Genomic DNA, 22651 nt, shown 5'->3' on the forward strand with positions numbered 1-22651 from the left:
TAACTCAGACATCAGCAAAAACATGCTCCAGCTACATGTGATGTCTTCTGGAAGTTCAAACTAAGCGATATCAAGAACAACGCAAGTTGGAGTTTAAACCACTGTAACAGCACTTGACGGTGATATATCGACGCGAGCGGGGTCTGCTCTCCAGCAGTCACTCAGCTGCCTCTTTAATACTAAGAAACAGGAGTGGGCTCGTCTGAACATACCATCCGACAAAACAACAAACAACATCGCATAGATCGTTATAAGTTTCACACAGAATGTCGATATCTTCAAAAGAGCTCAATTACTTAATATGGCGCTATCTACAAGAGTCAGGTTTTTCGCATGCAACGTATGCATTTCAGCATGAAACGGAAGCTGATAGATTGGACGAGATGTACGGTCCGGTGACCCCAATAGGCCTGCTCGTGAGTGTTTTCCAAAAGGGCTTGCATTATATGGAAATCGAATCGCTACTGAATCCAGATGGCACGGAGAGGCAGAATCCAGAGCCGTTCAGTTTATTTTCTGGTGCCATTGCAAAGAGCCTGGAAGTCCTTCCGGATGGGACCGAGCATGAAGCGAGCAATGCGGTCGATGTGCCTATGACCAATGCCAGCGAAGATATCAACGGGCAACAGGAAAGTACAGAAAGAGGGGATATTGCAATTGCAGCCACGATGAAGACAACACACACCACAATCGATGCGTCAGCTTCCTCACCGTCAAGGAAGTATGGCATCGAGCAGCCCTTGAGCCAACGATCACCAAGCGCCCGAGAGGGTTACTCAGAAGCAGAGCCGAAGCGGGTGAAAACATCTCACAATCGATCAGCGAGTGTAACGCCGGCGGATATATGTCAGTCACCAGAACCCACAACACAGTCGACTGGAGTCGATTTAAAGTCAGAAAAGATAAAGTCCAGGAATCAGGTTATACTACTGCCCGAAGTTAAGTCTGCGACCGATTGTACTTGGAGCAATGATGGTAGCCATCTGGCTATCTCGACTTCTACTTCGGAGGTGTTCGTTTACGCTTTCTCCGGGGCCACACTGTCGCCACAATCACCGCGAAAGGTGAAACTGGCGTCTTCACAGGAAATATCCAGTATATCCCTTACGTCGTCCTTACTTGCAATTGGGACCTATTCTGGAGCAATTCAAATGTGGTGTATATCCGAAAAGTCGCCAGCAGTCAAGGCAATACTGTCTGGATTTCATTCGGCGCCAGTTTTATCAGCCGAATTTACGACGATTGACGGTAGAATGGCGTTGGTCACAATTGATTGTCTTCGCAAAGCTGGAGTTTGGGATATCAGCGCTACCGGATCTTTTTGGTTCTCACTTGTTCCCAGCTCATCGGTGGATCACATGCATGACGGAGATGAAATCATTAAAGATGCTATATCGGATGTGAAGATTCTATCAGATCGGAAGTCGGTAGCAACAACGACTGGAAAGAATGGAACGCTCGACATATACGATCTCGTTTCTGCTCCTAAGAATGAAAAGTTGCATTGTACATACATGCTAAGTGGGCACACAAAAGTTGTCAATGTGCTATATTATTCCCCAGCTTCCGGGACTTCACCAGAGATGTTTATATCCGGCTCAGAGGATAATAGTATCCGAGTGTGGGATCTTGCTTCAAGATCGGCGAAGTACGTTCTCGAAGGGCATCATACTGGCGTCATGGCTCTCAAGGTGGGCAGTTTAGATGTGGCGGGCAAACGGAACCGGATACGGACCTTGGCGTCGGGAGATTTTGCAGGGCGATTAAGACTGTGGGATCTTGACACCGGTGCGATGATTGCCAAAGTCGAGTACAGTTATCCGGTCTTCGCGTTTGGTTTTGTTGGTGCACTTAGTCATAAGGAGGTCAATTCGAATGGCAATGGTAGTAGGTCAAGCCAGCATCAACGGGTAACACTACTGACAGGTTCTAAGGATGGAATTGTAAATATGTGGGGTGTAGACGAGGTGGGCGCTGGTCATAGGATATCGTCTCTGGCGTTAGAAGATGGACTTGGTGGGATCACAGGTGTAGCAGTATGCGAATCGAATACATATGGAGATAGTATGGCGATAGTCGCAGGAAGGACTAAGAGTTGTCTTGTACAATATAGCGGTTAGATGGTTGTACGTCCTTGTATTTTGTAGCTCAGAGAGTGTACTATTAGTGTTTCTCGTTGTTAGTTTAGGATTTCTGCTTATTATTGTTGGACGCATGAGGAAAATATTATAATAATGTTGCAGGAATGCAATGCCTAATGCAGTGTACAACGCGTAACCGTAATCTATTAGCTTCCACAATTTTCTCCTCCCCGATTCACCAAATACATTACAATACGATTGGATGCACAATGTCGCTTACTTCTTCTTATTGTACAACATCTTGAGCTCCTCGGCCTTGTTCCTGAACATGGCAGAAATAACAGTGTCAGATGGAAGTGACTCCATGATCTTAACGGAGACCTCATCAGGTTTCTTCGCAGCGTCAATGCCTCTCCATTTGTACTGAGACTTATAGAAGGCAGCAATTGGCGCAGTTTGGGTGTGGTATGTGGCTAATGTTCTGTTAAAATGGTGCAATTATAATTAATGAAAAGGCAGCATACCCAATCGCTTAGTGAGAGCCTCAACGTTGTCGTCAGAGCGTCTAACCAAGGGCTCGCCAGTGACATCATCGGTCATGTCGACCTTGGGCGGGTTGAATTCCGTGTGATACGATCTTCCGGACGCAGGGTGAATCAAGCGACCCGTAATTCGAGAAACGAGAAGAGAGTCGTCAATTTCAAGCTCAAGTGCCGTTTCTAGTGGAGTATTGCGGGCTGTAAGCATCTCGTCGAGCTTCTGGGCCTGCGGAACAGTTCGTGGAAAACCATCGAGAATGAAGCCGTTCTTGCAAGTGCTATTGTTCTCGAGCTCGTCTTTGATTATGTTCACCATGATCTCATCCGACACGAGGCCGCCCTTGTCCATGATCTCCTTTGCCTGAATGCCGAGGTCGGTACCCTGCTTGACGTGGGCTCGAAGAATATCGCCGGTCGACTGTTAGACATGAGCATATACATTCAAAAAGAAACGCAATGGCAAATTAGAGGTCTACTTACCAAATGGCATGCCTTGAAGTATTCACTGAGTAGAGGTGCTTGAGTACCCTTGCCTGTATTTGAAAGTTAACCATGATTATACAGGTCGACTAGACTGCAACACCAAATGTTACAGTCTGCTACGATGCCACCACCATGCTACCCCAACTGCTGAAATATATAGAGCAAAGTAACATACCAGCACCAGGAGGACCCAAAAAGACGGTTCGCAAACTGACGGGGAAGACCTTGTCCAAGTCCGAGTCCAAGAGTGGCTTGACGGCTTTAGTCTGCTTGAAATCATATTTGATGCCCTTGACAAACTCCTCATTCGACTGAAGAGCCGACAGAGTAAAGGCCCTAAGTTCCTTGTCTGAGCTATTCATCGCGGCAATTGAGATGCTAGTGTCAATGTGAGTGGAAAGGGAAGGTTATGTTGGGGGAACTGCGATTAGTCTACGGAGCGGCTCGCGGGAAATTTCGTGATGCCCTCGCGCGACTACGGAAGCTTCCACATTCGAGAGTGCACCGTCGAGGTGCAGCTCGGTCAGAAGGAAAGAGCACCTTTTTTGTGGCTGTCTCATCACGCAAATTGGCTATTTAGAATGCATAAGATTGTTATTGATTCATTAAAATTTTTTCTGTTAAATATGCATCTTGTGACTTCAATTTTATACTACTGATTGTAGTTGTATTTTGCGAGCCCGGCGATGGGCCAGTCAGAAGCCTTTCCATTTCTGCGAGAAACGTCATGAAAACCTAATTAGTGTCGGTGCAGTATTGTAATAACGTAAGCTCGTGGGTCTTGTGTATTTTCACTCTCGCTCACTGCTGTTGGGCATTTGCGCACAAACCAAGGGAACCACAACTGACTGTAGCTAAGGAAGCAGATTAAATCAATCAAACAAGGCTATAAATATCAGCCGTATTTATAGCACATCTTTATTATATTCTCATCGTTTCGAAGTCGATTGACACATATTTGAGCCATGCCGGCTACAACTACAGAGACTATTGCGCTGGTGAATCAAACCGTGACTGTCGCACCACTGGTCCTTCTATCAGTCGTTGATCATTACAACCGGACAGTCAAGGGTACCAAGAAGCGTGTGGTCGGTGTATTATTAGGACAGAATACCGGATCAGTTGTGCGAGTGGCGAATAGTTTTGCAGGTAAGTGGATCCCCTCCGGAATATTGTATGTAAGTCTAGTTAACGGCTCTTCTATGCAGTTCCATTCGAAGAAGACGATAAAGATCCTTCTGTTTGGTTCTTAGACCACAACTATGTCGAGATGATGAATGATATGTTTAAAAAAGTTAACGCTCGAGAAAAGCTCATCGGTTGGTATCACACAGGTCCCAAGCGGCAGTCAGCCGACCTCGAGATCAATGATCTGTTCAAGCGATACACCCCCAATCCGTTATTAGTCATTGTCGATGTGCACCTCAAGAGCATCAATGTTCCAACTGATGCCTATTTTGCCGTTGAAGAGATCAAAGATGACGGATCAACCACTGCTCGGACATTCGTCCACACGCCATCTATCAGTTATGCTGAGGAGGCCGAGGAAATCGGAGTTGAGCACCTCCTGCGCGATATACGTGATGCTGCTACTGGAACTCTATCAACTAGGTTGACTCAACAGCTCCATTCACTGAAAGGTCTCCACCACAGGCTCTCTGAGGTCAGCGCATATTTGGCGAAGGTCGTAGCTGGGGAGCTCCCAATCAATCATGTCATTCTGAATAAGCTGCAAGATATGTTCAATCTCTTATCAAATCTGTCTACCCCATCGGCGGAAGCGAAAGAGAGGGCGCTGAACGGCAACGGCGGTGCGGGAGCCGAGGCCTCAAGCGAATTGGTGCGGTCTTTTACGGTCAAGACGAACGATGAGTTAATGACTATATATCTAAGCTCTCTTATACGAGCAATTATCGCATTCCACGATCTTATCGAGAACAAGATGGAGCAGAGTAATTAGTGAGATTGATGTAAAGGTAGTAAGCATCGACGGTATCTGGGAATTTTGTCATGTACGTGTAGATACGAGGAACAAATATATGTATTTTATAATTATTATTAAGGATACGCATAATTCTGTGTATGGACAATAACTGCATTCTGTGAGTAGGCAGGAATGAATAATTTCAAGGAAAAATTCAATTGTTGTTCCCCTTGCCGAACTCTCGCAATTAAATTTCCGTTGATGTTTAGAACTTCTGCGGCGGTTTGGCCCGCCAGCTTGCTAATTAACTAGGACGGGCTCTAACGTCTTCGGGAACTTTATAACCAAAGACCACACTACTTACCATCTCGACCTTTCTCCATCTTCCATTTGATTATGTCACAACAATTGTTCGGCGGCATGTCTATAGAAGTTTAGCCGCTGGACAGAACCGGCGTCATATTTCGTTTGCGTTGAAGTTCGCTATCCCATCTTGAGCCAAGCAAATCATATAGGAGTCCGCCATTTATCATGCGACTAGATGACCGGCTACAAAAGTCGGACAACAGACTCTCCATTCGCTCGCCAATTGAGCCACAGCGGTACGGAAAGATAATTTGTTTTATTGAAAAATACACTGATATATATTTAGATACCGTTATTCCAAGTGCGGCAAACCCATTTACGTTGGACATCGTCGCAAACAAGTTATCCTGGCTATATTTGCGGGGTTACTTTTTTTCACGACCTTTCATTTTCTCTCGGGTGAGAGTCTTTTTTCTGGTCCAAGCAGCTATGACGCGGAAGCCTTGAATTTGCATGTCTACGACCTTGCAAATTCGCAGGCCACCAGAGACGGTGCAACCCGTGGTGATCGAGTCCTGCTTTGCATTCCACTTCGTGACGCAGCGAACCATCTCCCACTGATGTTCTCGCATTTGCGGAACTTGACGTATCCACATTCGCTGTTGGACTTATCGTTCTTGGTGTCGGACTCTAAAGATCGGACTCGAGAGATTCTTGACGAGCTCTTATTAGAACTCCAGCTAGACGAAGACCCTTATATGCATTACAACGGCGTTGAAATTTTTGAAAAGGACTTTGGTCAGATTATCGGTCAAGGCTTTTCGGATAGACATGGGTTCGCAGCACAAGGCCCTCGGCGAAAATTAATGGGTAAGGCGAGGAATTGGTTGTTGACATCGGCGTTAAAGCCGGAACATAGTTGGGTGTACTGGCGCGACGCCGATATCGAGCGTGCACCGGTTACTATTATCGAAGACTTGATGAAGCATGATAAGGACGTTATCGTGCCCAGTATGGACTATTTTGATGATTGGCAAACGTGTTTAGTACTGACGAGTAAGATAGATGTTTGGCGCCCTCTCCCGGAGTGGCTAGGAGGCGAGCAACCGTATGATCTGAATTCTTGGCAGGAAAGTGAAGCCGCGCTACGACTTGCAGAACAGCTCCCAGAGGACGAGGTAATTGTCGAAGGATACGCCGAATACGCCACTTGGAGACCGCATCTCGCATACGCACGTGAAGCAAATGGCGACACGGAGCAACTTGTGGATCTCGACGGCGTTGGCGGAGTGTCAATTCTTGCCAAGGCAAATGTATTCCGGGCTGGTGCGCACTTTCCTGGCTTTGCGTTCTTGAATCATGCAGAAACTGAAGGTTTTGGAAAGATGAGTCGGTCCTTAAATTTTACAGTTGCTGGGCTGCCGCATTATGTTATTTGGCACATTTTCGAGCCTAGTGAAGACGACCAGAAATTGTTGAAAGAAAAGCAGGAGGAATCTAAGGCCAAACAAAAGGAAAAGGTGGACTCTGGTAAAGGTGACTCTGATGCAACGGAAGATGTGTTGTCACCTAGAAAGCAAGCTTCCCAGGACAGAACTCAGAAGGCCGAGATCGAAAATACAGATAACCTTGTAGACGTGTCGCACCTGCTGCCTGGTCATTAAACCACTCCACAGCAAGCACCTAGACCACACCAGCACAGCTGCCTGGAGCGAAACCTCCAGAACCGATTCTTACGCCTGAGGCTCTGTCAGACCGAACAGCAATATGGCATGTCAACGGCCAGATGATTAGCCTATAGAAGATGTTGTACTGATTGCTGTACCATATTTTTCTTCTTACATTACATACATACATAGATACACATTTTGGCGTAATTATTGGTTGGATTGCCTCGTAAGGTATGAATACATGTCTTGTTTTAGGTGCTTTGCCTATTGTTGGGTTTTATTGTATGTTCTGTCAATTCGCGGTGTCATCCCTATAAGTAGAGCTTATACTGTATACTAACTGGAACGCCGAGAAAACACGGTGTTACTCTAATTAATAATTGACACACCAAACACAATTGCGCACAACCGTGGTGAACACTAAAAGCACCAAGCTAAAACACAGCAGCTATGTACAGTCTCTTCGGGTATATATTTACACAAATGTAATTGAAATAAAACCTCAATCGCCAATTGACTGCAACCGACAAATTTCGTCTTTTCAATACATTCTCAAATCGTAATACTACAAATGTTAGTTCAAGCAGAGTAAGATAACGACACAACATGGACTCACTATGTAACTAGCCGCACCAGGAGTATCAGATGGCGGGGGTGGTGGCGGTCGTCTCGTCGATGGAGAACTGGACAATGTCCGCGTCGCATCGTCACGAGCTATTCCTTCATCTGCAGAATGCATAATATAGCTGTCCGGAGTAGGACTCTCTGATGTGTATGGCACCGCAACAGCGGGACGATTAAGCCAACGATCCCTAATGCTCTGAAAAAATCCTTTCAATTCTTCTGGCCGATTTTGGATGAAATCGATTGTCTCGCGGCGGACTGCTTCAGGATCAAATGTGAGATTGTTGGAGAAATTGCCGGATTTGCTTCCAGCAAGAGGGTTCCGGACAATGATAAATTCACCTGTCTCGGGAATCAACTCCACAAGAGTTGCTCCAGACTTATGCACATACTGTGAATATTGGAAGTATGGCTTACCCCATGAGTACACAATATCGACTTCCGACTGGGCAGCAACGAGTGTGCGCGCAGACTCAGTATCCAGGACGTAGTCCAATCTCGACAAGGCTTGCTTCTGATAGAATAACTTGTCCGACAACACTGGATCAGCCGCCTCATGGGGATGAACTGCTGGAGGTGGATCCACTGCAAACTTAATTTTCACCAATGACGTGAAAGGATCCATGCCTGGTAGCGTGCACGCCTCCATTACCGGAACCTCTACGAGCTTCAAACCGGATCTGTCACACGATCTACTCCACTGTGCGATTGCGTCTTCGATAAACTTTGGCGTTGTATTCAGCCACTCCAACAAAATGTGATAGCAAGACTCTGGATTGTGTAGGCGATCATAGTGTAGCGTAACAACCTCACGACGGTACGATTTCTTTAGTACATCAACGTCCACCTTGATCGCCTTACTAAGCTCAATACGTGGCCGAAGATTAGGCGACAGCGGAGCTCCAAACTGTTGCGATCGTTTACCCCAATCCGAATCCAAAGACATTGTAGAGTCGGCCATGGTATCCGTTCCAAAATCAACAGATCCGGTATTTTCGGTAATATGCTCAGCACCAGCCGAACCAGCTGACATCGACTGGCCAACTTTCGCTTGTGTGGTCTGTGTAGTCGCGGTGGATGCAGCACTCCCAGTAATAGATGCAACAGATTCCGCTAGCGAAGCCACGCTGTTGGCTAGCATGCTTGGGCCACCGCTTCCGTTTCCTGATGTGCCACGAATCGATGAGAACCAACTTGTTTTTGGTTGTGACGCAGCAGTAGCAGTGCTATACTCGGGGTTGATTTGATAGAAATAGTGACCATCAAGGAACGAATGTCGGTGTTCAACATGATGAAACAGTTGTGCCTGCATGAGCTCATTTCCATAATCCACGGCTTCTTCAGTCGTATCTATGTCCTTGAAGTTGTCAAGTAACCAGGCAACATATTCGGAGCCGACGAAACAATGCTGGTGCAATTTCCAATGCCATCGCCGATCCACAAGGCGGATTCCACGTTCACTCTGCATTTCCTGTGCAAGAACCGTTAATTTCATGGACCGGTCGAATCGCTCAGATGCCTTAACAATCAATGAATCTTTCTTTCGTGAGCCATCTTTTTCATCCTCCCCCGCACTTTCCACCAATTGTGTAATAAAAGCCGACAAATCGCCAGTGTAGAATTTCAACTCGGGAATATTCGCGTTCTCCTTGCGTTCACGCTCGCGACGACGTTCCTCAGCTGTCAGATACTGGCTGCGATAGAACATATTATTCAGCTTCCTTAGACCATCTAACCGAATTTCCTCAGGATTCATTTTATCCACCGTAAGTTCTGGAGGCCGAAGTTGGAGCTGCAGTGATCTACTACTCTGCAGCTCCGTTGGGATCAACACGAATCGTGAGCGATAGAACCGAGATGGATCAGTTACTAAATCTTCACCTGCCACATACTGATCCAACAGATTCCAATTATGATCCTGACTAAGTGCTCCTGGAAATCGTACGTGTCTCGTCTTGAAGGCTGAGTCATTCACAGTCTGTACGAGCGGCTTGTAAATAATGTCCTGATCAAGATGGGGGTTTTGGGTGGTTTTCTTGAATATTTGAACTGCGACTGTCTTCGAATCTTTGGCTGCTAAGCGATGTATCATCGTACCGATGGATAAGTATATTCTTGTGCCAAAGCAAGATTCAGGGACTTCCTGCGCAATGCCATCCGGATTGGCGTCCAGTTTGCTTAATCGTTCGGTTTCCTGGACGATCTCACCGAGCACAATTTGGTAGCCAAAGCCGATCCGAAACGAGACCATAGCACGCATCACGTTCGGTAACGTATACTCTCCGTTCTCGCCATTGTTCGGGCCGATGGAAACCATATACGTCTGACAATGATAGTCTCTATAGAAATCTTCCGGCGATGGGAAGACCTCCGTCGTTATCGGCAGAGAAGCAGGTGAAATCACTGATTTCCATTTAACCGATCGATTTTGCGTGCGTCGCGGGTAGATATGTTTCCAGTTTCCATGCAAAACTGCACACAATTTCTCCTGTTCAGTGGGGTTCGACGGGTTCAATATTGTGGTCCATAGCGGATTGTCATCCTTAAAGTATCTACCACTTTGGCGTATATTCTCGGAGTTGCGACGACGCTTAGTACTTGATGTCTCCGCAGGAGATTTCATCACCGCCTCATCATATTCCTCCATATATTTCTCCATATCCTGGGCATCTGGTGACGGCAGATAATCCACGCTGATCGCACTTAATTCATCCTCCATGACACCCATCATTTGAATCTCGTATATTCTGCATCTCGGAACCCATTGTGAAGAGATCCCGCTGTCCGACTGTAGTGGCTTCCAGAATGATACATCGATCCAGTGGGGCATGCAGTGCATTATATTATTATATGCATCTCTATATCGGAAGAGTGGTACAGCATGTAATGGCATACGTGTGAGACAAACCAGATCAACACTTAATCCTGCAGCCATGAGGTTCTGGGTGGTGCGCTGCAGGAGATCTGCCTCGACATCGAATAGCCCTGATCCAGCAGATACAAGGATTGTCTGTAAATTCCCACGCTGACTGTCATCCGTTATAAATTCCTGCGAGGCCTGTGTTGCGGCTACGTTGATAGCTTCCAAAATGTTGCCCTTGACAGCGGGACATAGAGTACCAGAAATTTCTGTCTTGCCGTCATCCGTTTTGCGAACAAGAACGTTTCTCTGAAAAACTGCAAACTCGCGACGCAGTGTTGCCATGATCTGCGTCCAATCCGAGACCTTTATTCGATCAACGACAATGCGGTAGTGATCCCGCACGTTACGGCTCCGTACCCCGTGCGGCAACGACGACGCTGAGGAACTCAAATCGATGCTAGTGAACATGACGATGGAGATCAAATGATGCGCATCGGCTTCTCGCCACTGCCGGAATAATTCCGGCAAGTACGAATTGATGACCTTATGGAAGTAACTTTCACCAGTCTCATCAAAGAACCACATCTCCGTCGACATCTGGAGAAAAATCAAATACCGCACACTTTGAGACCTGAAGACTGCCTTTGTATCCGGTCCGACACAGCTGGTTTTAACTTGATGACCATTTTTGTGAATCGTGTTGATGTTCAATTTTAGCGATTTAACAAACTCAATCTGTTGTCCTTCGGTAATGGTCTTTCCCACTAATTCAGCCGGCATACGCCACATGTCGCTCCGCGTTAGGTAAAGGTCTTTAATGTAAAAGGTGAGAAGATCCGCTTCTGCTGCCTTTCTGTCAATGACGCGAACCGTGACGTTGCGTGAACCCCGGTGTAAGGCGAGTTTTCCGGATCCCGTCAGGACAGACAATTGTAGCGGTGACTATTAATTAAATTTAGCGACCTGAATATATCACAAAAGGTGTTGTTTGTAGAGTGAATAGAGCTTACGCTGCTCGTGGAGAGTTTCTTCTTAATCTCGGGGTTATGGAATTGAAGTATAAACAAATCCAAGACCTCACCATTGGGTCCTAAGACTTCACAAATATCTCCCTCTTTAACACCAGGCAGCAAATTCTCCTCAAAGACAATCGGATCAGAAGTGACTCTCTCGTCATGAAACCGGAATGTCACGTCAGTGGCAGGACCATACCGGTCGTGTCCATATCTGTGGTGGTGATGCCTATGACCAAGCGGCATGGAGCTTACCACGATAGCTTCCGCAGCTGATGAAGCAGGCATCGGACGCATCAGCGGCGACGTCAATGAGATCGGCAGCGGTGTCATGGTGGTTACTTGTGTCTGCCTTGATCACGAGCGAAATTCGTCTTGGACGAGTAGCAAGTCAAGCTATGGGAATCTGTACCGTGATTTTGATGTCGCCCTCCAAGGGTCGGTGGTTGTCCCCTGAGCCATTCAATATTTCATGATTGCAGTGCTGTCAATTAACAGATAAGGGCTGTAGCGCACTTAATGTGGAAATGTCTTAGAAATTTGGTGAATCAGACTAGTGACCGTTAATAATTTCCGACGGCAGCCGTAGCAATGCAGACATTAGAACAATTTCCGACCATACTCACTTATTACAAAATATATGGCGTTATGAAACTCGAATGGGGGAAAGAGAGACTGGCGGGGGAGGGGCTGGTCGTTGAAGCTGTCACAGTGATGAGGTGCTATGACTGCATAGGAGTTGGGAGACTGAACAGTACCAATAATGCAGCAACACAGACGCTGTAATAACAGTGATGCAAAATCGTCACGGAATAAGCACTCCAAATTAATATCTTATTGATAAGTATATTAATTTATAATTAAGTAATTTTTTGAAATCAGTGAATTGCAAGACTTGGAACTGTCGAAGGATTAGCGATTTACTCATCAAGCGAATACGATGTTAGTTGATCAACGCAATGGTTCGATGGTCTAGTTGGTCATGGCATCTGCTTAACACGCAGAACGTCCCCAGTTCGATCCTGGGTCGAATCAAGCGTGCTTTATTTTTTTTTATTTTTTGGGATATACATAATACATTCTAAGGAGAGACATACAATATTTTTAGAACTGTACATACATTTATCCTCCCGTATTGCCACCAAAACTGCTAGAGAACAGCCTGAACTACCGAGTCAGTGTCAGGGTTATTAACCGAGCATGAGTGTGTACCCTGGAAAACGTTCTAACGCGTCATAATTTGAATTATGTGCCTCTACAAGGTAAAAAATACGACGCTTGCGGATGTAATCGCGAATATATTGTAAGTTGTCGATCGATTTCACGTGACTCTGGTTACCCTTACCGGTTCTCCTCGGCTAGGTAGAGGAAGGGCCCGATTATCATTTTGTGGGGTACGGGTTCTTATGGAAGGATCTGCGAACATCTTGATTGGATGGCATTTTCCAGCGGCCAGAGCACCTCTTGACGACAACAGATTTATAGTCATTTTAGATTCGTGATCTCTACACAGCCATATCTTATTCGGCGCTGCCTGAGCTCGATCAGTTGGCCAGAGGTAATTGTATTCATAACTGGGGAAACCGACTTGTATGGATGCACATACGGTCTAGACCGGTCTCCAGTTCTGATGGAGCTCCTAGCTTTATTTGTACTAGCTTGGGCGATGTTCCCAAGCTGGGTCTAGTGTAAACTTTAAATTTGTCCAAAGCAAGCGTAGGGCGGTGTTCATCAGTCCGAAAATGTAAGCGGGGTTGTCCGGGCCGTTTGCCTGCGGACTTAGTCAAGAATGAGAACTAAAAGAGTCACCGAGTGTGCCTGAAAAAGACAGTTATTTTGCTAACAGTTTTAGTGAGAAAAAGTTTTTTTTTCTGTTTTTTGGTTAGGTATAATTTGCTGAGCGGCGCGGTTTGAGTGGGCGTGTAAGGGCGAAAAAAAGAGCATTAGCCATTTTTGCCGCAACGGCTTAAAAGGCACCAAAAAAATTTTCAAGGTGAGTAATTGGCAACCATTAAAAACCTCCTTGCACCTCCACTCCCACGGCCACATATTTTTCGTTGTTTCCTATCACTACTCCTGTCACTATCCTGCTTGTTGTATTATCCTGCAAACATACGACACAATGCCTCCAGCAACTGTTGGTATGTTTAAATATGCAATCTTTGCTTATTCCGCGTTCTGACTCGATACAGATCCGGCCTTCCAGAAAGTGACCGAAGGGGTCCAGGTCAAACCCAACCCTTATGGGCCCAATCCCCACGACTTCATGTCCAATGTCTCACGATTTAAGCTGATTGAATCTACTCTCCGAGAAGGAGAGCAGTTCGCCAATGCGTTTTTCGACACTGAGAAGAAGATCGAAATTGCCAAAGCTCTCGATGAATTTGGCGTCGACTATATTGAGCTCACTTCTCCGGCTGCGTCTGAGCAGAGCAGGCTCGACTGCGAGGCCATTTGCAAGCTCGGTCTTAAGGCTAAAATTCTTACTCACATCCGGTGTCATATGGACGATGCTCGAATTGCTGTCGCTACTGGAGTTGACGGTGTCGATGTTGTTATTGGCACTTCCCAATTTTTGCGTGAATACTCACACGGCAAGGATATGAACTACATCGCCAAGTCTGCCATCGAGGTTATTGAGTTCGTCAAGTCCCACGGCATTGAGATCCGATTTTCATCAGAGGACTCTTTCCGATCTGATCTTGTCGATCTTCTTAACATCTACCGTACTGTCGACAAGATTGGTGTCAACCGTGTTGGTATTGCTGACACTGTCGGCTGTGCTAATCCCCGCCAAGTTTACGACCTCGTACGTACTCTCAAATCCATTGTGTCTTGCGAGATTGAGTGCCACTTCCACAACGACACTGGCTGCGCCATCGCGAACGCTTACACCGCTCTTGAAGCTGGTGCCACCTTCATCGACGTTTCTGTTCTCGGAATTGGTGAGCGAAACGGTATCACGTCGCTCGGTGGTCTCATGGCGCGCATGATTGCCGCCGATCGTGACTACGTTTTGTCCAAATATAAGCTCCACAAGCTGAGGGACCTGGAGAATCTTGTTGCCGACTCTGTACAGATCAATGTACCCTTCAATAACCCTATCACCGGTTTTTGCGCATTCACTCACAAGGCAGGTATCCACGCTAAGGCCATACTTGCCAACCCGTCTACTTACGAAATCCTTGATCCGGCTGACTTTGGTCTCACTCGGTATATTCACTTTGCCAACAGGCTTACCGGTTGGAACGCCATCAAATCGCGTGTTGACCAGCTTAATCTGGCACTCACAGACGCTCAGTGCAAGGAGGTCACTACCAAGATCAAAGCTCTTGGTGACATTCGACCACTGAACATCGACGACGTCGACTCCATTATTCGTGAATATCACGCCGACCAGAACAACGAGATTGCTGCGGCTATCCAGGCTTAGGGTAATGTTGACGTATAAACATGTATCATTACTCACGACATTGGACGGGGAAAGTGCGGGAAAGTGTGTTTTCAATTGTTTGTTTCATATGGTTGGGAGTTAATCTTTGTTAGAAGTGTCTCAAAGGGAATGTTGTCATTGGGCTTGTTTTCATTATCATTATTGTTGCTGTAAATTTATTCGAGTTTGGAATACGTAAAACTGATAGAGTCTTCAAAGAAAAAGTTTTTGTGTTCAGGTTCTATGTATTTGGAATTCATTTAATCAACGGCAGTCTGCGGAATCGGTGTCGTAGTTCTTCAATTCACGATAATTGCAGTGATGAGATCTGAACATACTACCTACGTCCAATTAATACAGCTGACCATGAATCCTGGCATTGTCTTCTCTGAATATACTGCGACAGAAGTTCACGAAAGGGCGTAGTCAAAATCAGTCACAGCAGAGGAGTAATTCCTGCGCATTAGCTAACGAACATTCGGATCAGTTGACGACAACTCATTAAGATCATCGTTGCTGATTCAACGGCAATATGTGGGTTAGGACTTTCAAATGTGCTGCAATGCTACATTTAAGCCTTAAATTTCACGGATTTTTGGATCGAGATCTCTACTCCCAAGCGCTTCGCCGCATCACGCATTCACTTTCCTGATGTTATACCGCCTCAATCTGCTGCCCTCCAAAAGGCTAGTTACAGACCAAGCGATTTTTCGCTCGTTAGAACGGCTATTTAACTTGCAGTGAGTACGCGCACTGCCTTGAGGCGATGTTTTCAGAGTGTAAGCAGCCGTTGGATGTACTCGTGGACTGGAATCTCTGTATCACTAATGTAATGATAGACGCGTCAAAATTCCTGTCGACATCACAGGGGCGCACCGGTCGCGACAACGGTTCGCAATCTAGTGCTTCATCCTCGTCGACTCCGGCCTCTCAACGAGCAATATCGCAGCAGTCGACACCCGCTTCACGGTTGTTTTTCTCGGCTGCAGAGGACCTTCCGGACAATGACGATAACCCACGGTCAATATACTCGCCGCGACGAAATTGGGCGGTTTCCACCAGTCGACCACTTCGACGACGTTCGGATCTTCGTGAAGAAGACGAAGATGAGGATGACGATGAGGATGACGACGCCACAGGCAAGATCCCGGATCAGTTGCCTTCTAGTCGCGTGATTCCCACTAAACGCAGTCGCCTGTTCTTCAAGAGTCCACCGACCGGCGGCAGTACAGCAGCTGGTGCTAATAGTATTAGCGGCAGTAGTCGATTGCAGTTTCGCGATGGAAATGGTTTAGAAGTTGACGATCACATGGCTGGAACCTACACTGACCATTTGTATGCGGCGGAGTCGGTGATCCGAAGCAGCTGGAAGCCATACGAAGATGACGAAGAGGAAGTACAGCAGAAGCCGGAAGGGCACGCTGATGCAAATATTGCAAATACTACTGGCGACGATAATGTAAATGAGGCTTCGGAAGTACTTTCATCGCGCAACTCGATGGAGAGTGTCGGCCTGGACAGTATCATGCCGCGGACTCGACACCACTCGCCGCCGCCTGCTAGACTGCGGTTTAACGAACACCCCTTTCCGCGAAATATGACAGCTGCCACGATGAATGCGACGACCGCCCGTCGGCATGTCTTTTTGGATGAGTATGAAGTTGGGGAGGAACGAGATCATATCGAAGAGTACGATGGCATTCCGCCATCGGACGTTGCAATCGAGATGCCATCTCTTGCAGCTGGTGACGACCAAGTTAAGAATGTGACTGACGAACTGCGAGTGCTCCCGCCTTCCGAATCATTGCATATTCCACAGTCGTTTATGCCCCGGCGAACGAGCAACGCTGATAGGGACGTCGCCGAAGGGTTTGTACCACCTCGTCTCACAAATCACGCGCCATTACAGAGTCAAGACACATTTTGGTCGAAGTTTTACATACTATCAATGTGCGCTTTATTTGCGACGTCCTTTGTCATATGGCTTGAGACCGAAGTCACCAAGTCGATTTCGCTTACTGATAGCATCTACACTGTCGTTGGTGGGTCCGTCTCTATTCTTGCGCTGGACACAATATTGGCGATTATCATCTCTATTGTGTGGTTTCTGCTCTTAAAGTTATGCGTGCGGCCTGCTTTGTATATACTTGTCATTTCGATTCCATTCGTGCTACTGAGTCTTACCATGTACCCCCTTATTATGTCTTACCGAGACAGTTGGGGTGGAAATACGACTCAGGACAGGGCTATGCGGTGGACAAGTCTTGTGCCAGCTCTGATGGGAGTGTTTTGGATATGGTTTGCTGTTCGAAGTAGAAGTGCCCTTGGACGTGCCATTGGCATCGTGCAGTTGGCTTGCAAGATTCTAGGGGAAAACCCTTCGCTTATAGTGCTGAGCATGGGTACGCTTGTGTCATTCATTGCATTCACTTGGGCATGGTTTGGCATGTTTGCAAGAGTCTTCTTAAAAGGAAAGGTCGTGGTAGGAACTTCGGGTATATCGACTTGGATCCTCGACCAGAACTCATGGGCTCTTGGCGCTTGGTATATTCTCATGTACCTATGGTCTTGGGGAGTGTTTTCTGGTGTTCAGAGGTGCGTATTTTATTGCACTTTGCTCGTTTGACGGATTCCTAATACTAAATAGGGTTGCTACCTCTGAAACCGTTTCGCAGTGGTATTTCCATCGGCATGTGCAAGGACAGCCTTCTTCGATGGCTGTTGTGTCTGCCTCACTCAGCCAAGCGGGTACGACGTTCTCTGGCACCATTTGTTTTGCTTCATTTTTAGCACTTATTATTCGTCTTCCAATCCTTCTTTTACCTCGAAGAGTGATGGCCATTGTGCAGACGTTTTTTTTCAACCTTATTCCTGGGCCGCTGTTCGCGATCACTAATCCCCTTACCCTGTCGTATGCGGCAATGACAGTTCAGTCTCTTGTACCTTCGTCGCGTGGAATTTCTAACCTCAGATTTATTGACCTTGGCACCCATTCGTCCTACCAGAATTCATGGACTGCATATCGTCTTTCTAAGTTACTTTTATCCTCTGCACGCGCTCTGACGGCTCTAGCGCTGGGATTTGGTGCCTGGGTTCATGCGGCGCAGGACGTAAATGGCGGCAGTTTGTACGGGTACATTGTCGGTATGATGGGTGGCGCGATCGGATGGGTTGTCCTTGGAGCTACGGAGGGCAATCTCTCCATGATTGTTGACTCAGCGTTTGTCGCCTTCGCAATCGACCAAGTCGGTAATCATGGCGGTCATTGTCGAGAAGCGGATATGCAATTCGGTGGATTTGAGTGATTGATTTTAACAATACGAGTTTACGATTAGTCTGTTAAGCAGTCATATATAGATTTCCTTGTTCTAATTGGGCGTAATGTGGTTTTTACATTGTTCTGCTAATTCATTTTGTGATTCTCTCGGTTTTTTGCAGTCATTGGTCGGTGCGGGGACTCGGTCTCGGTCTATTGATGCGTACGGTGTCGGTTGGACGGGTAATTTCGTGAATTGGATTGGATTGTTACACGTATACATCTTGTTATAACTTGTTTATTATCGTGTGGTGACCACTGGTCAATGCTTGCTGGCATTGATCTTGCTGTCGTTGGTTGCACTACTTGTACAAAGGCATTGAATTGGCATTATTCTTACGGCTTTGTGTTTAATTGCTGCTGCTAATAATTTATAAAATAACATTTATGTCCGGAGTAATTTGGTTGCAAGCCAGTTGTTTATATGACTACACACCTGACGCAAGTTTGATTTCGTACGATTTTCGTCAGTAGATGGCCATATGTCAGCAGATACACACACTAGTGGACCTTCATCACTCTTTGTCATAGGAGCCAATCATGTCTCCCGCTATAGCAGGCCATGTCTCTGAGAAGTCCGCCGATTTCGCGTAAATACTTTCTTCTCCAGTGATTCTGGTTTCCTTTACGGTCTTTATGGCTCAGTTGTCTGTCATTAGTGAAGCATGCAGTATGAAGACTTGCTGGTTATTACTAGCTTTTGGATCGCGAACCAGCTTTTAAAAACTTGAACTTTCGATTTCTATCCCGACACGGAAGTTATGTTGTGGACGACATTGAGCATGATATCTCTATACCTAACGCTAACCATTACTGTTGCTTCGTTTGATTTCTTGTTTTCATGTACACTACAACATTTTGCTGGCTCTACTGACTGCGTTCAGCACTACACCGTCATGAGCTGCATTGCTCTTTCTGCCTCTGAATGCTGGCTCGACTTTTAGAGTGGATTTCACTACTCAAGCCCTCGTGCGAAACTTAGGTCGCTCGGATCCGCATTCTTGCTAAGAACCGCGACCACGAGTCTTTCGTGTACGTTCGACTACGACAATCCTACCGAGAGTATTGCATTTTCCTAACCGCTAGGCTCGGCTCATTGACTTCAATCCTGGCGTGGTTCTGTTCAAGCTTATTGCTGTCTGGTTGAGTTTCACCTTCGGCTAGACAACATCTTTGTTAGTCAACTGTCTATCGTCATACACATCCTTTCCTAAACGCCGACTCAGAGCTTTTTCCGTCAGTACGACCAAGCACCAGAAAGGATCCGTTTACATTGAGAAATCAATCCGAATTGCATCGGGATGACGTCGGTAGGAGCATTTAGCAGCGAGGATTGGAGGCGTCGTCAATAGATCCAAATTCCCTGTCTAGGACAAAGTAGTACTATTCCGCGGCTAGTTTATCATTTCGAGACCTGATATCGCCCGTCTGTTGTTTCCAAGATGTCACAGAATGGTTGAGTTGCGGACTGGAAGTGAAAGCAAGTTGCTTCGTAAGGGCATGGGACTTGGATCATTAGTGAATAAATGGGGTATTGTATGGGTTGTACTCTCACTTCGACATTCTTTTAAGTTGATTAGTCGGATTGGGATAAGCTGACGTATTATTCATTTTGGATTTTGATAATATAGTCCTCACGTCTATTCTCGAATATCTTACATTCAAAATTTCTGTTAAAGAATCTAATACTCGGACACAGATAGGAGTGTCAAAGCACCAGCACATTATATTTACATTCGACACAATATCTAGCTCAGAGAGCCCCATAATGTAACCATTGCTTTGTCCAGCCCAGTAGTATCCACAAACCGATGCTTATCATACACTTACCGCCCACCTTGCGTAAATATGCAAAACATTGATACATAGACCAATAGATCGTTCGTTTCAACCATCCCTATAGGGTAACATTTTCTGCATCCTGTAGACACGTCGCATGGTAAATCCTGCCATTTTCTGCCTTGACGGCATTCATCCAAACCCAATCCTCCGCTTTTTCATTCCACACGCTTTTGAATTTCTCTTTACATATGGGACACGGAGTATTAATCACGTTCGGATCTTTAGGTGCGGCGATATATTTATACGAAACATCTTCCCTGTGTTTCTTAGCAGCAGTAGAGCCATTTGCCCCAGATTGGAAAGGAGAATCTGTTGGGCCCCCATTTTCTTTATCATCGTCCCCATCTGTAAATTTAATCCAGGACTATTTTTAATGTTAACTATTACTCCCCCAAATTGAAATTTCTGCAATACTGTGCACCTACCTCTTCGTCTAAGTACCAACTCCGACTCTGTCCACGTGTATCTTCACGCAACCGCTTGTTCACTTTAAAATGCCAATCCAGATGGGCGTCTCGTATTTTTCGATCGCGCTCAGTATCAGCGAAGCGGCGCCCGCAAGTACTACACTGTAGTGGCAACGAATCGTATAGCAACCCTACTAAATCAGTCCTCGATCTATCACTCATATTAGCAAAACGCGTAGATGATATAAAATAACTTTAACATACATTTGCAGGAACTTATTGGAGAGTTCAATATCTGGCGACAAAAGTTTTGAGAACGTATCACAAAATTGCTTCTGAGAGCCATTTGAACCTGCAAGAGTAGTCGCATCCATAGACAACAGACCAGCAGCTTTTAACGAAGCGAATAGTGCCGAGGGGTCGGTCATTGTGGGAGCAGTAGCAGGTGCATTTACTGGCGCGATCGAAGCGGGAATTGACGTCCCTAATACTGCATTGAACTGTGGCTGTGCCAAGACCTGCACGACAGATGCCAATAAATCCGGTTGAATTGATGGGACATTAACAGACGAGAGGGACACAGGCACGAATGCCTGCGGTTGAGGCACTGGTGGTTGCGGTTGAGGCGAGATCCATACCGGGATAGCAGACTCATTGACAACGGTTGGCACATTCCAAGCGCGTTTAGGTGCAGGACTTGCCAGAAGGTCAGCCTCAGCTTTTCGCTTCTTGGTTTGGTGAAGTTCGGAGGATAAAACATCTAGTCTGCTTTTAATAGTGGCCAGCTGTGATGCCGGGAGACTTGAAGCGAGCAGAATGCTATGAAGCTGCGAAAGTGCAGAGAGCTGGGTGTTAAGATCTGAGTCTGTTGGATTGTCATATAGCTTATCGCTGGTAAACTGTATCAAATTCGAAATCTCCGCTAAAAGACTTCCAGTCGTAACAGTTGGCTGTCCTACTGGCGGTGGAGTATAGTCGGAGTCCTGCCGACGGTAACTCGGATCCGATATTGAAGTTGTCTGAGTGTATGATGGTGCTAATTGACCATGTGTATAGGCAGCAGCGTGCGAAGCAGGAGTTACATGCTGCTGGGGAGGAGTTGGAGTCTGCTGATGGTATGCTTGGGCATATGCAACTGGAGATGGACGACGTTGCCTATGATCATGCTGCTGAAGCTCAATGAGAGCCGTCTGAGCCTTCATTAAATAGTTCTCAATCCGCCTCAGCGGCTCCTGGTTAAATAGGCTCTGTCCAGTGGTCATAGATGGCTGCTTCCATGTTTGAAAAAGCTCATGCATTTTCCGCCTAATACCGTCATTGACAAGAGTATAGGCGTCAGTAAAGGTGCGGTAAAGGTTCCTTCCAAATAGTAATGTATATGGACTCCCGACATTTTTGCAAATAGAATCTAGGAGATAAAGCGCTGGGAGCTTAGATGACGGTGCGCACTTAAGAGCATCAGTTAGTAGCAGTTCATAGATCAGAATACCCAAGTTATTCAAATTTCCAGAAGCATATTTACGGGTATCAGAAGCCTTGTAGTCATCTGGCTACAATCACAATACAACTCGTCAGTAAATCACATTTAATAATATTTCAGTAATTCTCTTCCTTCTTGTAATTTCTGCTCTTTCTATCTTACTGCAGTTTATATCTTTCTGTTCTGCTGTCTTTGTTGATGAGGTGGCAAAGTTCTACAGTCTACTTTATACAATGCTCGGTTACATCAAAGTTATAAGACCACGCCAATATAGTCATACTTAGGAAAGGGACGAAAACAAAAGCAAACCAGGTATCACACGCCACAGGCATAAAACATCGAAAAAAGCCAACGGTAACTTACTTTACTGATATGCTCCTCAATCGCACGTGTAATCACTTCAGCGGCCTGAATATTCTCTTGTGCAATAATTGTCAGATTCGTGATAATGGGCCGTGAATTGAACGTCAAGTCATCCAGCGACGTTATATAATCCTGCCGGATCGCCTCAAGTTCGGTTGCTGATACCATAATTCCAACCAAAAGTCTTAAAACAAAGATAGTCAAAAATCAGTTGATTAAGAGAGGTTCTCTCAAGGCGATATTAACAAAGAAAGATGTAAAATGCAATATCAATCCTTTGTCATGCCAAGTATTTGAAAATTGTAGA

General features: G+C 46.0%; 8 protein-coding genes and 1 non-coding gene across 9 annotated transcripts; 6 read left to right on the forward strand and 3 right to left on the reverse strand.

Moving 5' to 3' along the window:
- The first annotated feature begins 69 nt into the window (after window positions 1-69).
- Window positions 70-2275, forward strand: V1513DRAFT_437013 (WD40-repeat-containing domain protein). Its single transcript, XM_066896861.1, has one exon. The coding sequence runs from the start codon at window positions 267-269 to the stop codon at window positions 2118-2120; it is 1854 nt and encodes a 617-aa protein (XP_066755779.1). The 5' UTR covers window positions 70-266; the 3' UTR covers window positions 2121-2275.
- Window positions 2209-3544, reverse strand: V1513DRAFT_437015 (adenylate kinase-domain-containing protein). Its single transcript, XM_066896862.1, has 4 exons — window positions 3279-3544; window positions 3101-3153; window positions 2606-3038; window positions 2209-2554 (listed from the first exon to the last, which is right to left on the reverse strand). Exons 1-4 carry the CDS (start codon window positions 3463-3465, stop codon window positions 2358-2360), a joined length of 870 nt encoding a protein of 289 aa, XP_066755780.1. The 5' UTR covers window positions 3466-3544; the 3' UTR covers window positions 2209-2357.
- A 332-nt stretch (window positions 3545-3876) lies between these two features.
- On the forward strand, window positions 3877-5234 carry V1513DRAFT_437021 (maintenance of mitochondrial structure and function-domain-containing protein). Its single transcript, XM_066896863.1, has 2 exons — window positions 3877-4252; window positions 4312-5234. The coding sequence occupies exons 1-2, from the start codon at window positions 4069-4071 to the stop codon at window positions 5061-5063; spliced, it is 936 nt and encodes a 311-aa protein (XP_066755781.1). The 5' UTR covers window positions 3877-4068; the 3' UTR covers window positions 5064-5234.
- Window positions 5235-5344: 110 nt separating this feature from the next.
- Window positions 5345-7441, forward strand: V1513DRAFT_437023 (Anp1-domain-containing protein). The gene is made up of 2 exons (XM_066896864.1): window positions 5345-5629; window positions 5680-7441. Exons 1-2 carry the CDS (start codon window positions 5559-5561, stop codon window positions 6995-6997), a joined length of 1389 nt encoding a protein of 462 aa, XP_066755782.1. The 5' UTR covers window positions 5345-5558; the 3' UTR covers window positions 6998-7441.
- On the reverse strand, window positions 7157-12209 carry V1513DRAFT_394187 (uncharacterized protein). Its single transcript, XM_066895327.1, has 4 exons — window positions 12130-12209; window positions 11501-12056; window positions 7620-11432; window positions 7157-7568 (listed from the first exon to the last, which is right to left on the reverse strand). Exons 2-4 carry the CDS (start codon window positions 11834-11836, stop codon window positions 7545-7547), a joined length of 4173 nt encoding a protein of 1390 aa, XP_066755783.1. The 5' UTR covers window positions 11837-12056; window positions 12130-12209; the 3' UTR covers window positions 7157-7544.
- A 255-nt stretch (window positions 12210-12464) lies between these two features.
- Window positions 12465-12538, forward strand: V1513DRAFT_t10. The gene has a single exon. It is a non-coding gene; the product is annotated as a tRNA-Val (tRNA).
- A 972-nt stretch (window positions 12539-13510) lies between these two features.
- On the forward strand, window positions 13511-15372 carry V1513DRAFT_477169 (HMGL-like-domain-containing protein). The gene is made up of 3 exons (XM_066900232.1): window positions 13511-13644; window positions 13696-14999; window positions 15050-15372. The coding sequence occupies exons 1-2, from the start codon at window positions 13626-13628 to the stop codon at window positions 14934-14936; spliced, it is 1260 nt and encodes a 419-aa protein (XP_066755784.1). The 5' UTR covers window positions 13511-13625; the 3' UTR covers window positions 14937-14999; window positions 15050-15372.
- Window positions 15373-16761: 1389 nt separating this feature from the next.
- V1513DRAFT_373804 (uncharacterized protein) lies at window positions 16762-18241 on the forward strand (the record flags this gene model as incomplete). Its single annotated transcript, XM_066894827.1, has 2 exons — window positions 16762-17531; window positions 17584-18241. The coding sequence occupies 2 exons, from the start codon at window positions 16762-16764 to the stop codon at window positions 18239-18241; spliced, it is 1428 nt and encodes a 475-aa protein (XP_066755785.1).
- A 1908-nt stretch (window positions 18242-20149) lies between these two features.
- On the reverse strand, window positions 20150-22512 carry V1513DRAFT_422896 (uncharacterized protein; the record flags this gene model as incomplete). The annotated part of the gene is made up of 4 exons (XM_066896003.1): window positions 20150-20458; window positions 20520-20712; window positions 20766-22051; window positions 22345-22512. 4 exons carry the CDS (start codon window positions 22510-22512, stop codon window positions 20150-20152), a joined length of 1956 nt encoding a protein of 651 aa, XP_066755786.1.
- Window positions 22513-22651: the final 139 nt, after the last annotated feature.

This window comes from Lipomyces chichibuensis (genome assembly GCF_038497645.1).
Source record: "Lipomyces chichibuensis strain CBS 12929 unplaced genomic scaffold V1513scaffold_3, whole genome shotgun sequence".
NCBI lineage: Eukaryota > Fungi > Ascomycota > Lipomycetes > Lipomycetales > Lipomycetaceae > Lipomyces > Lipomyces chichibuensis.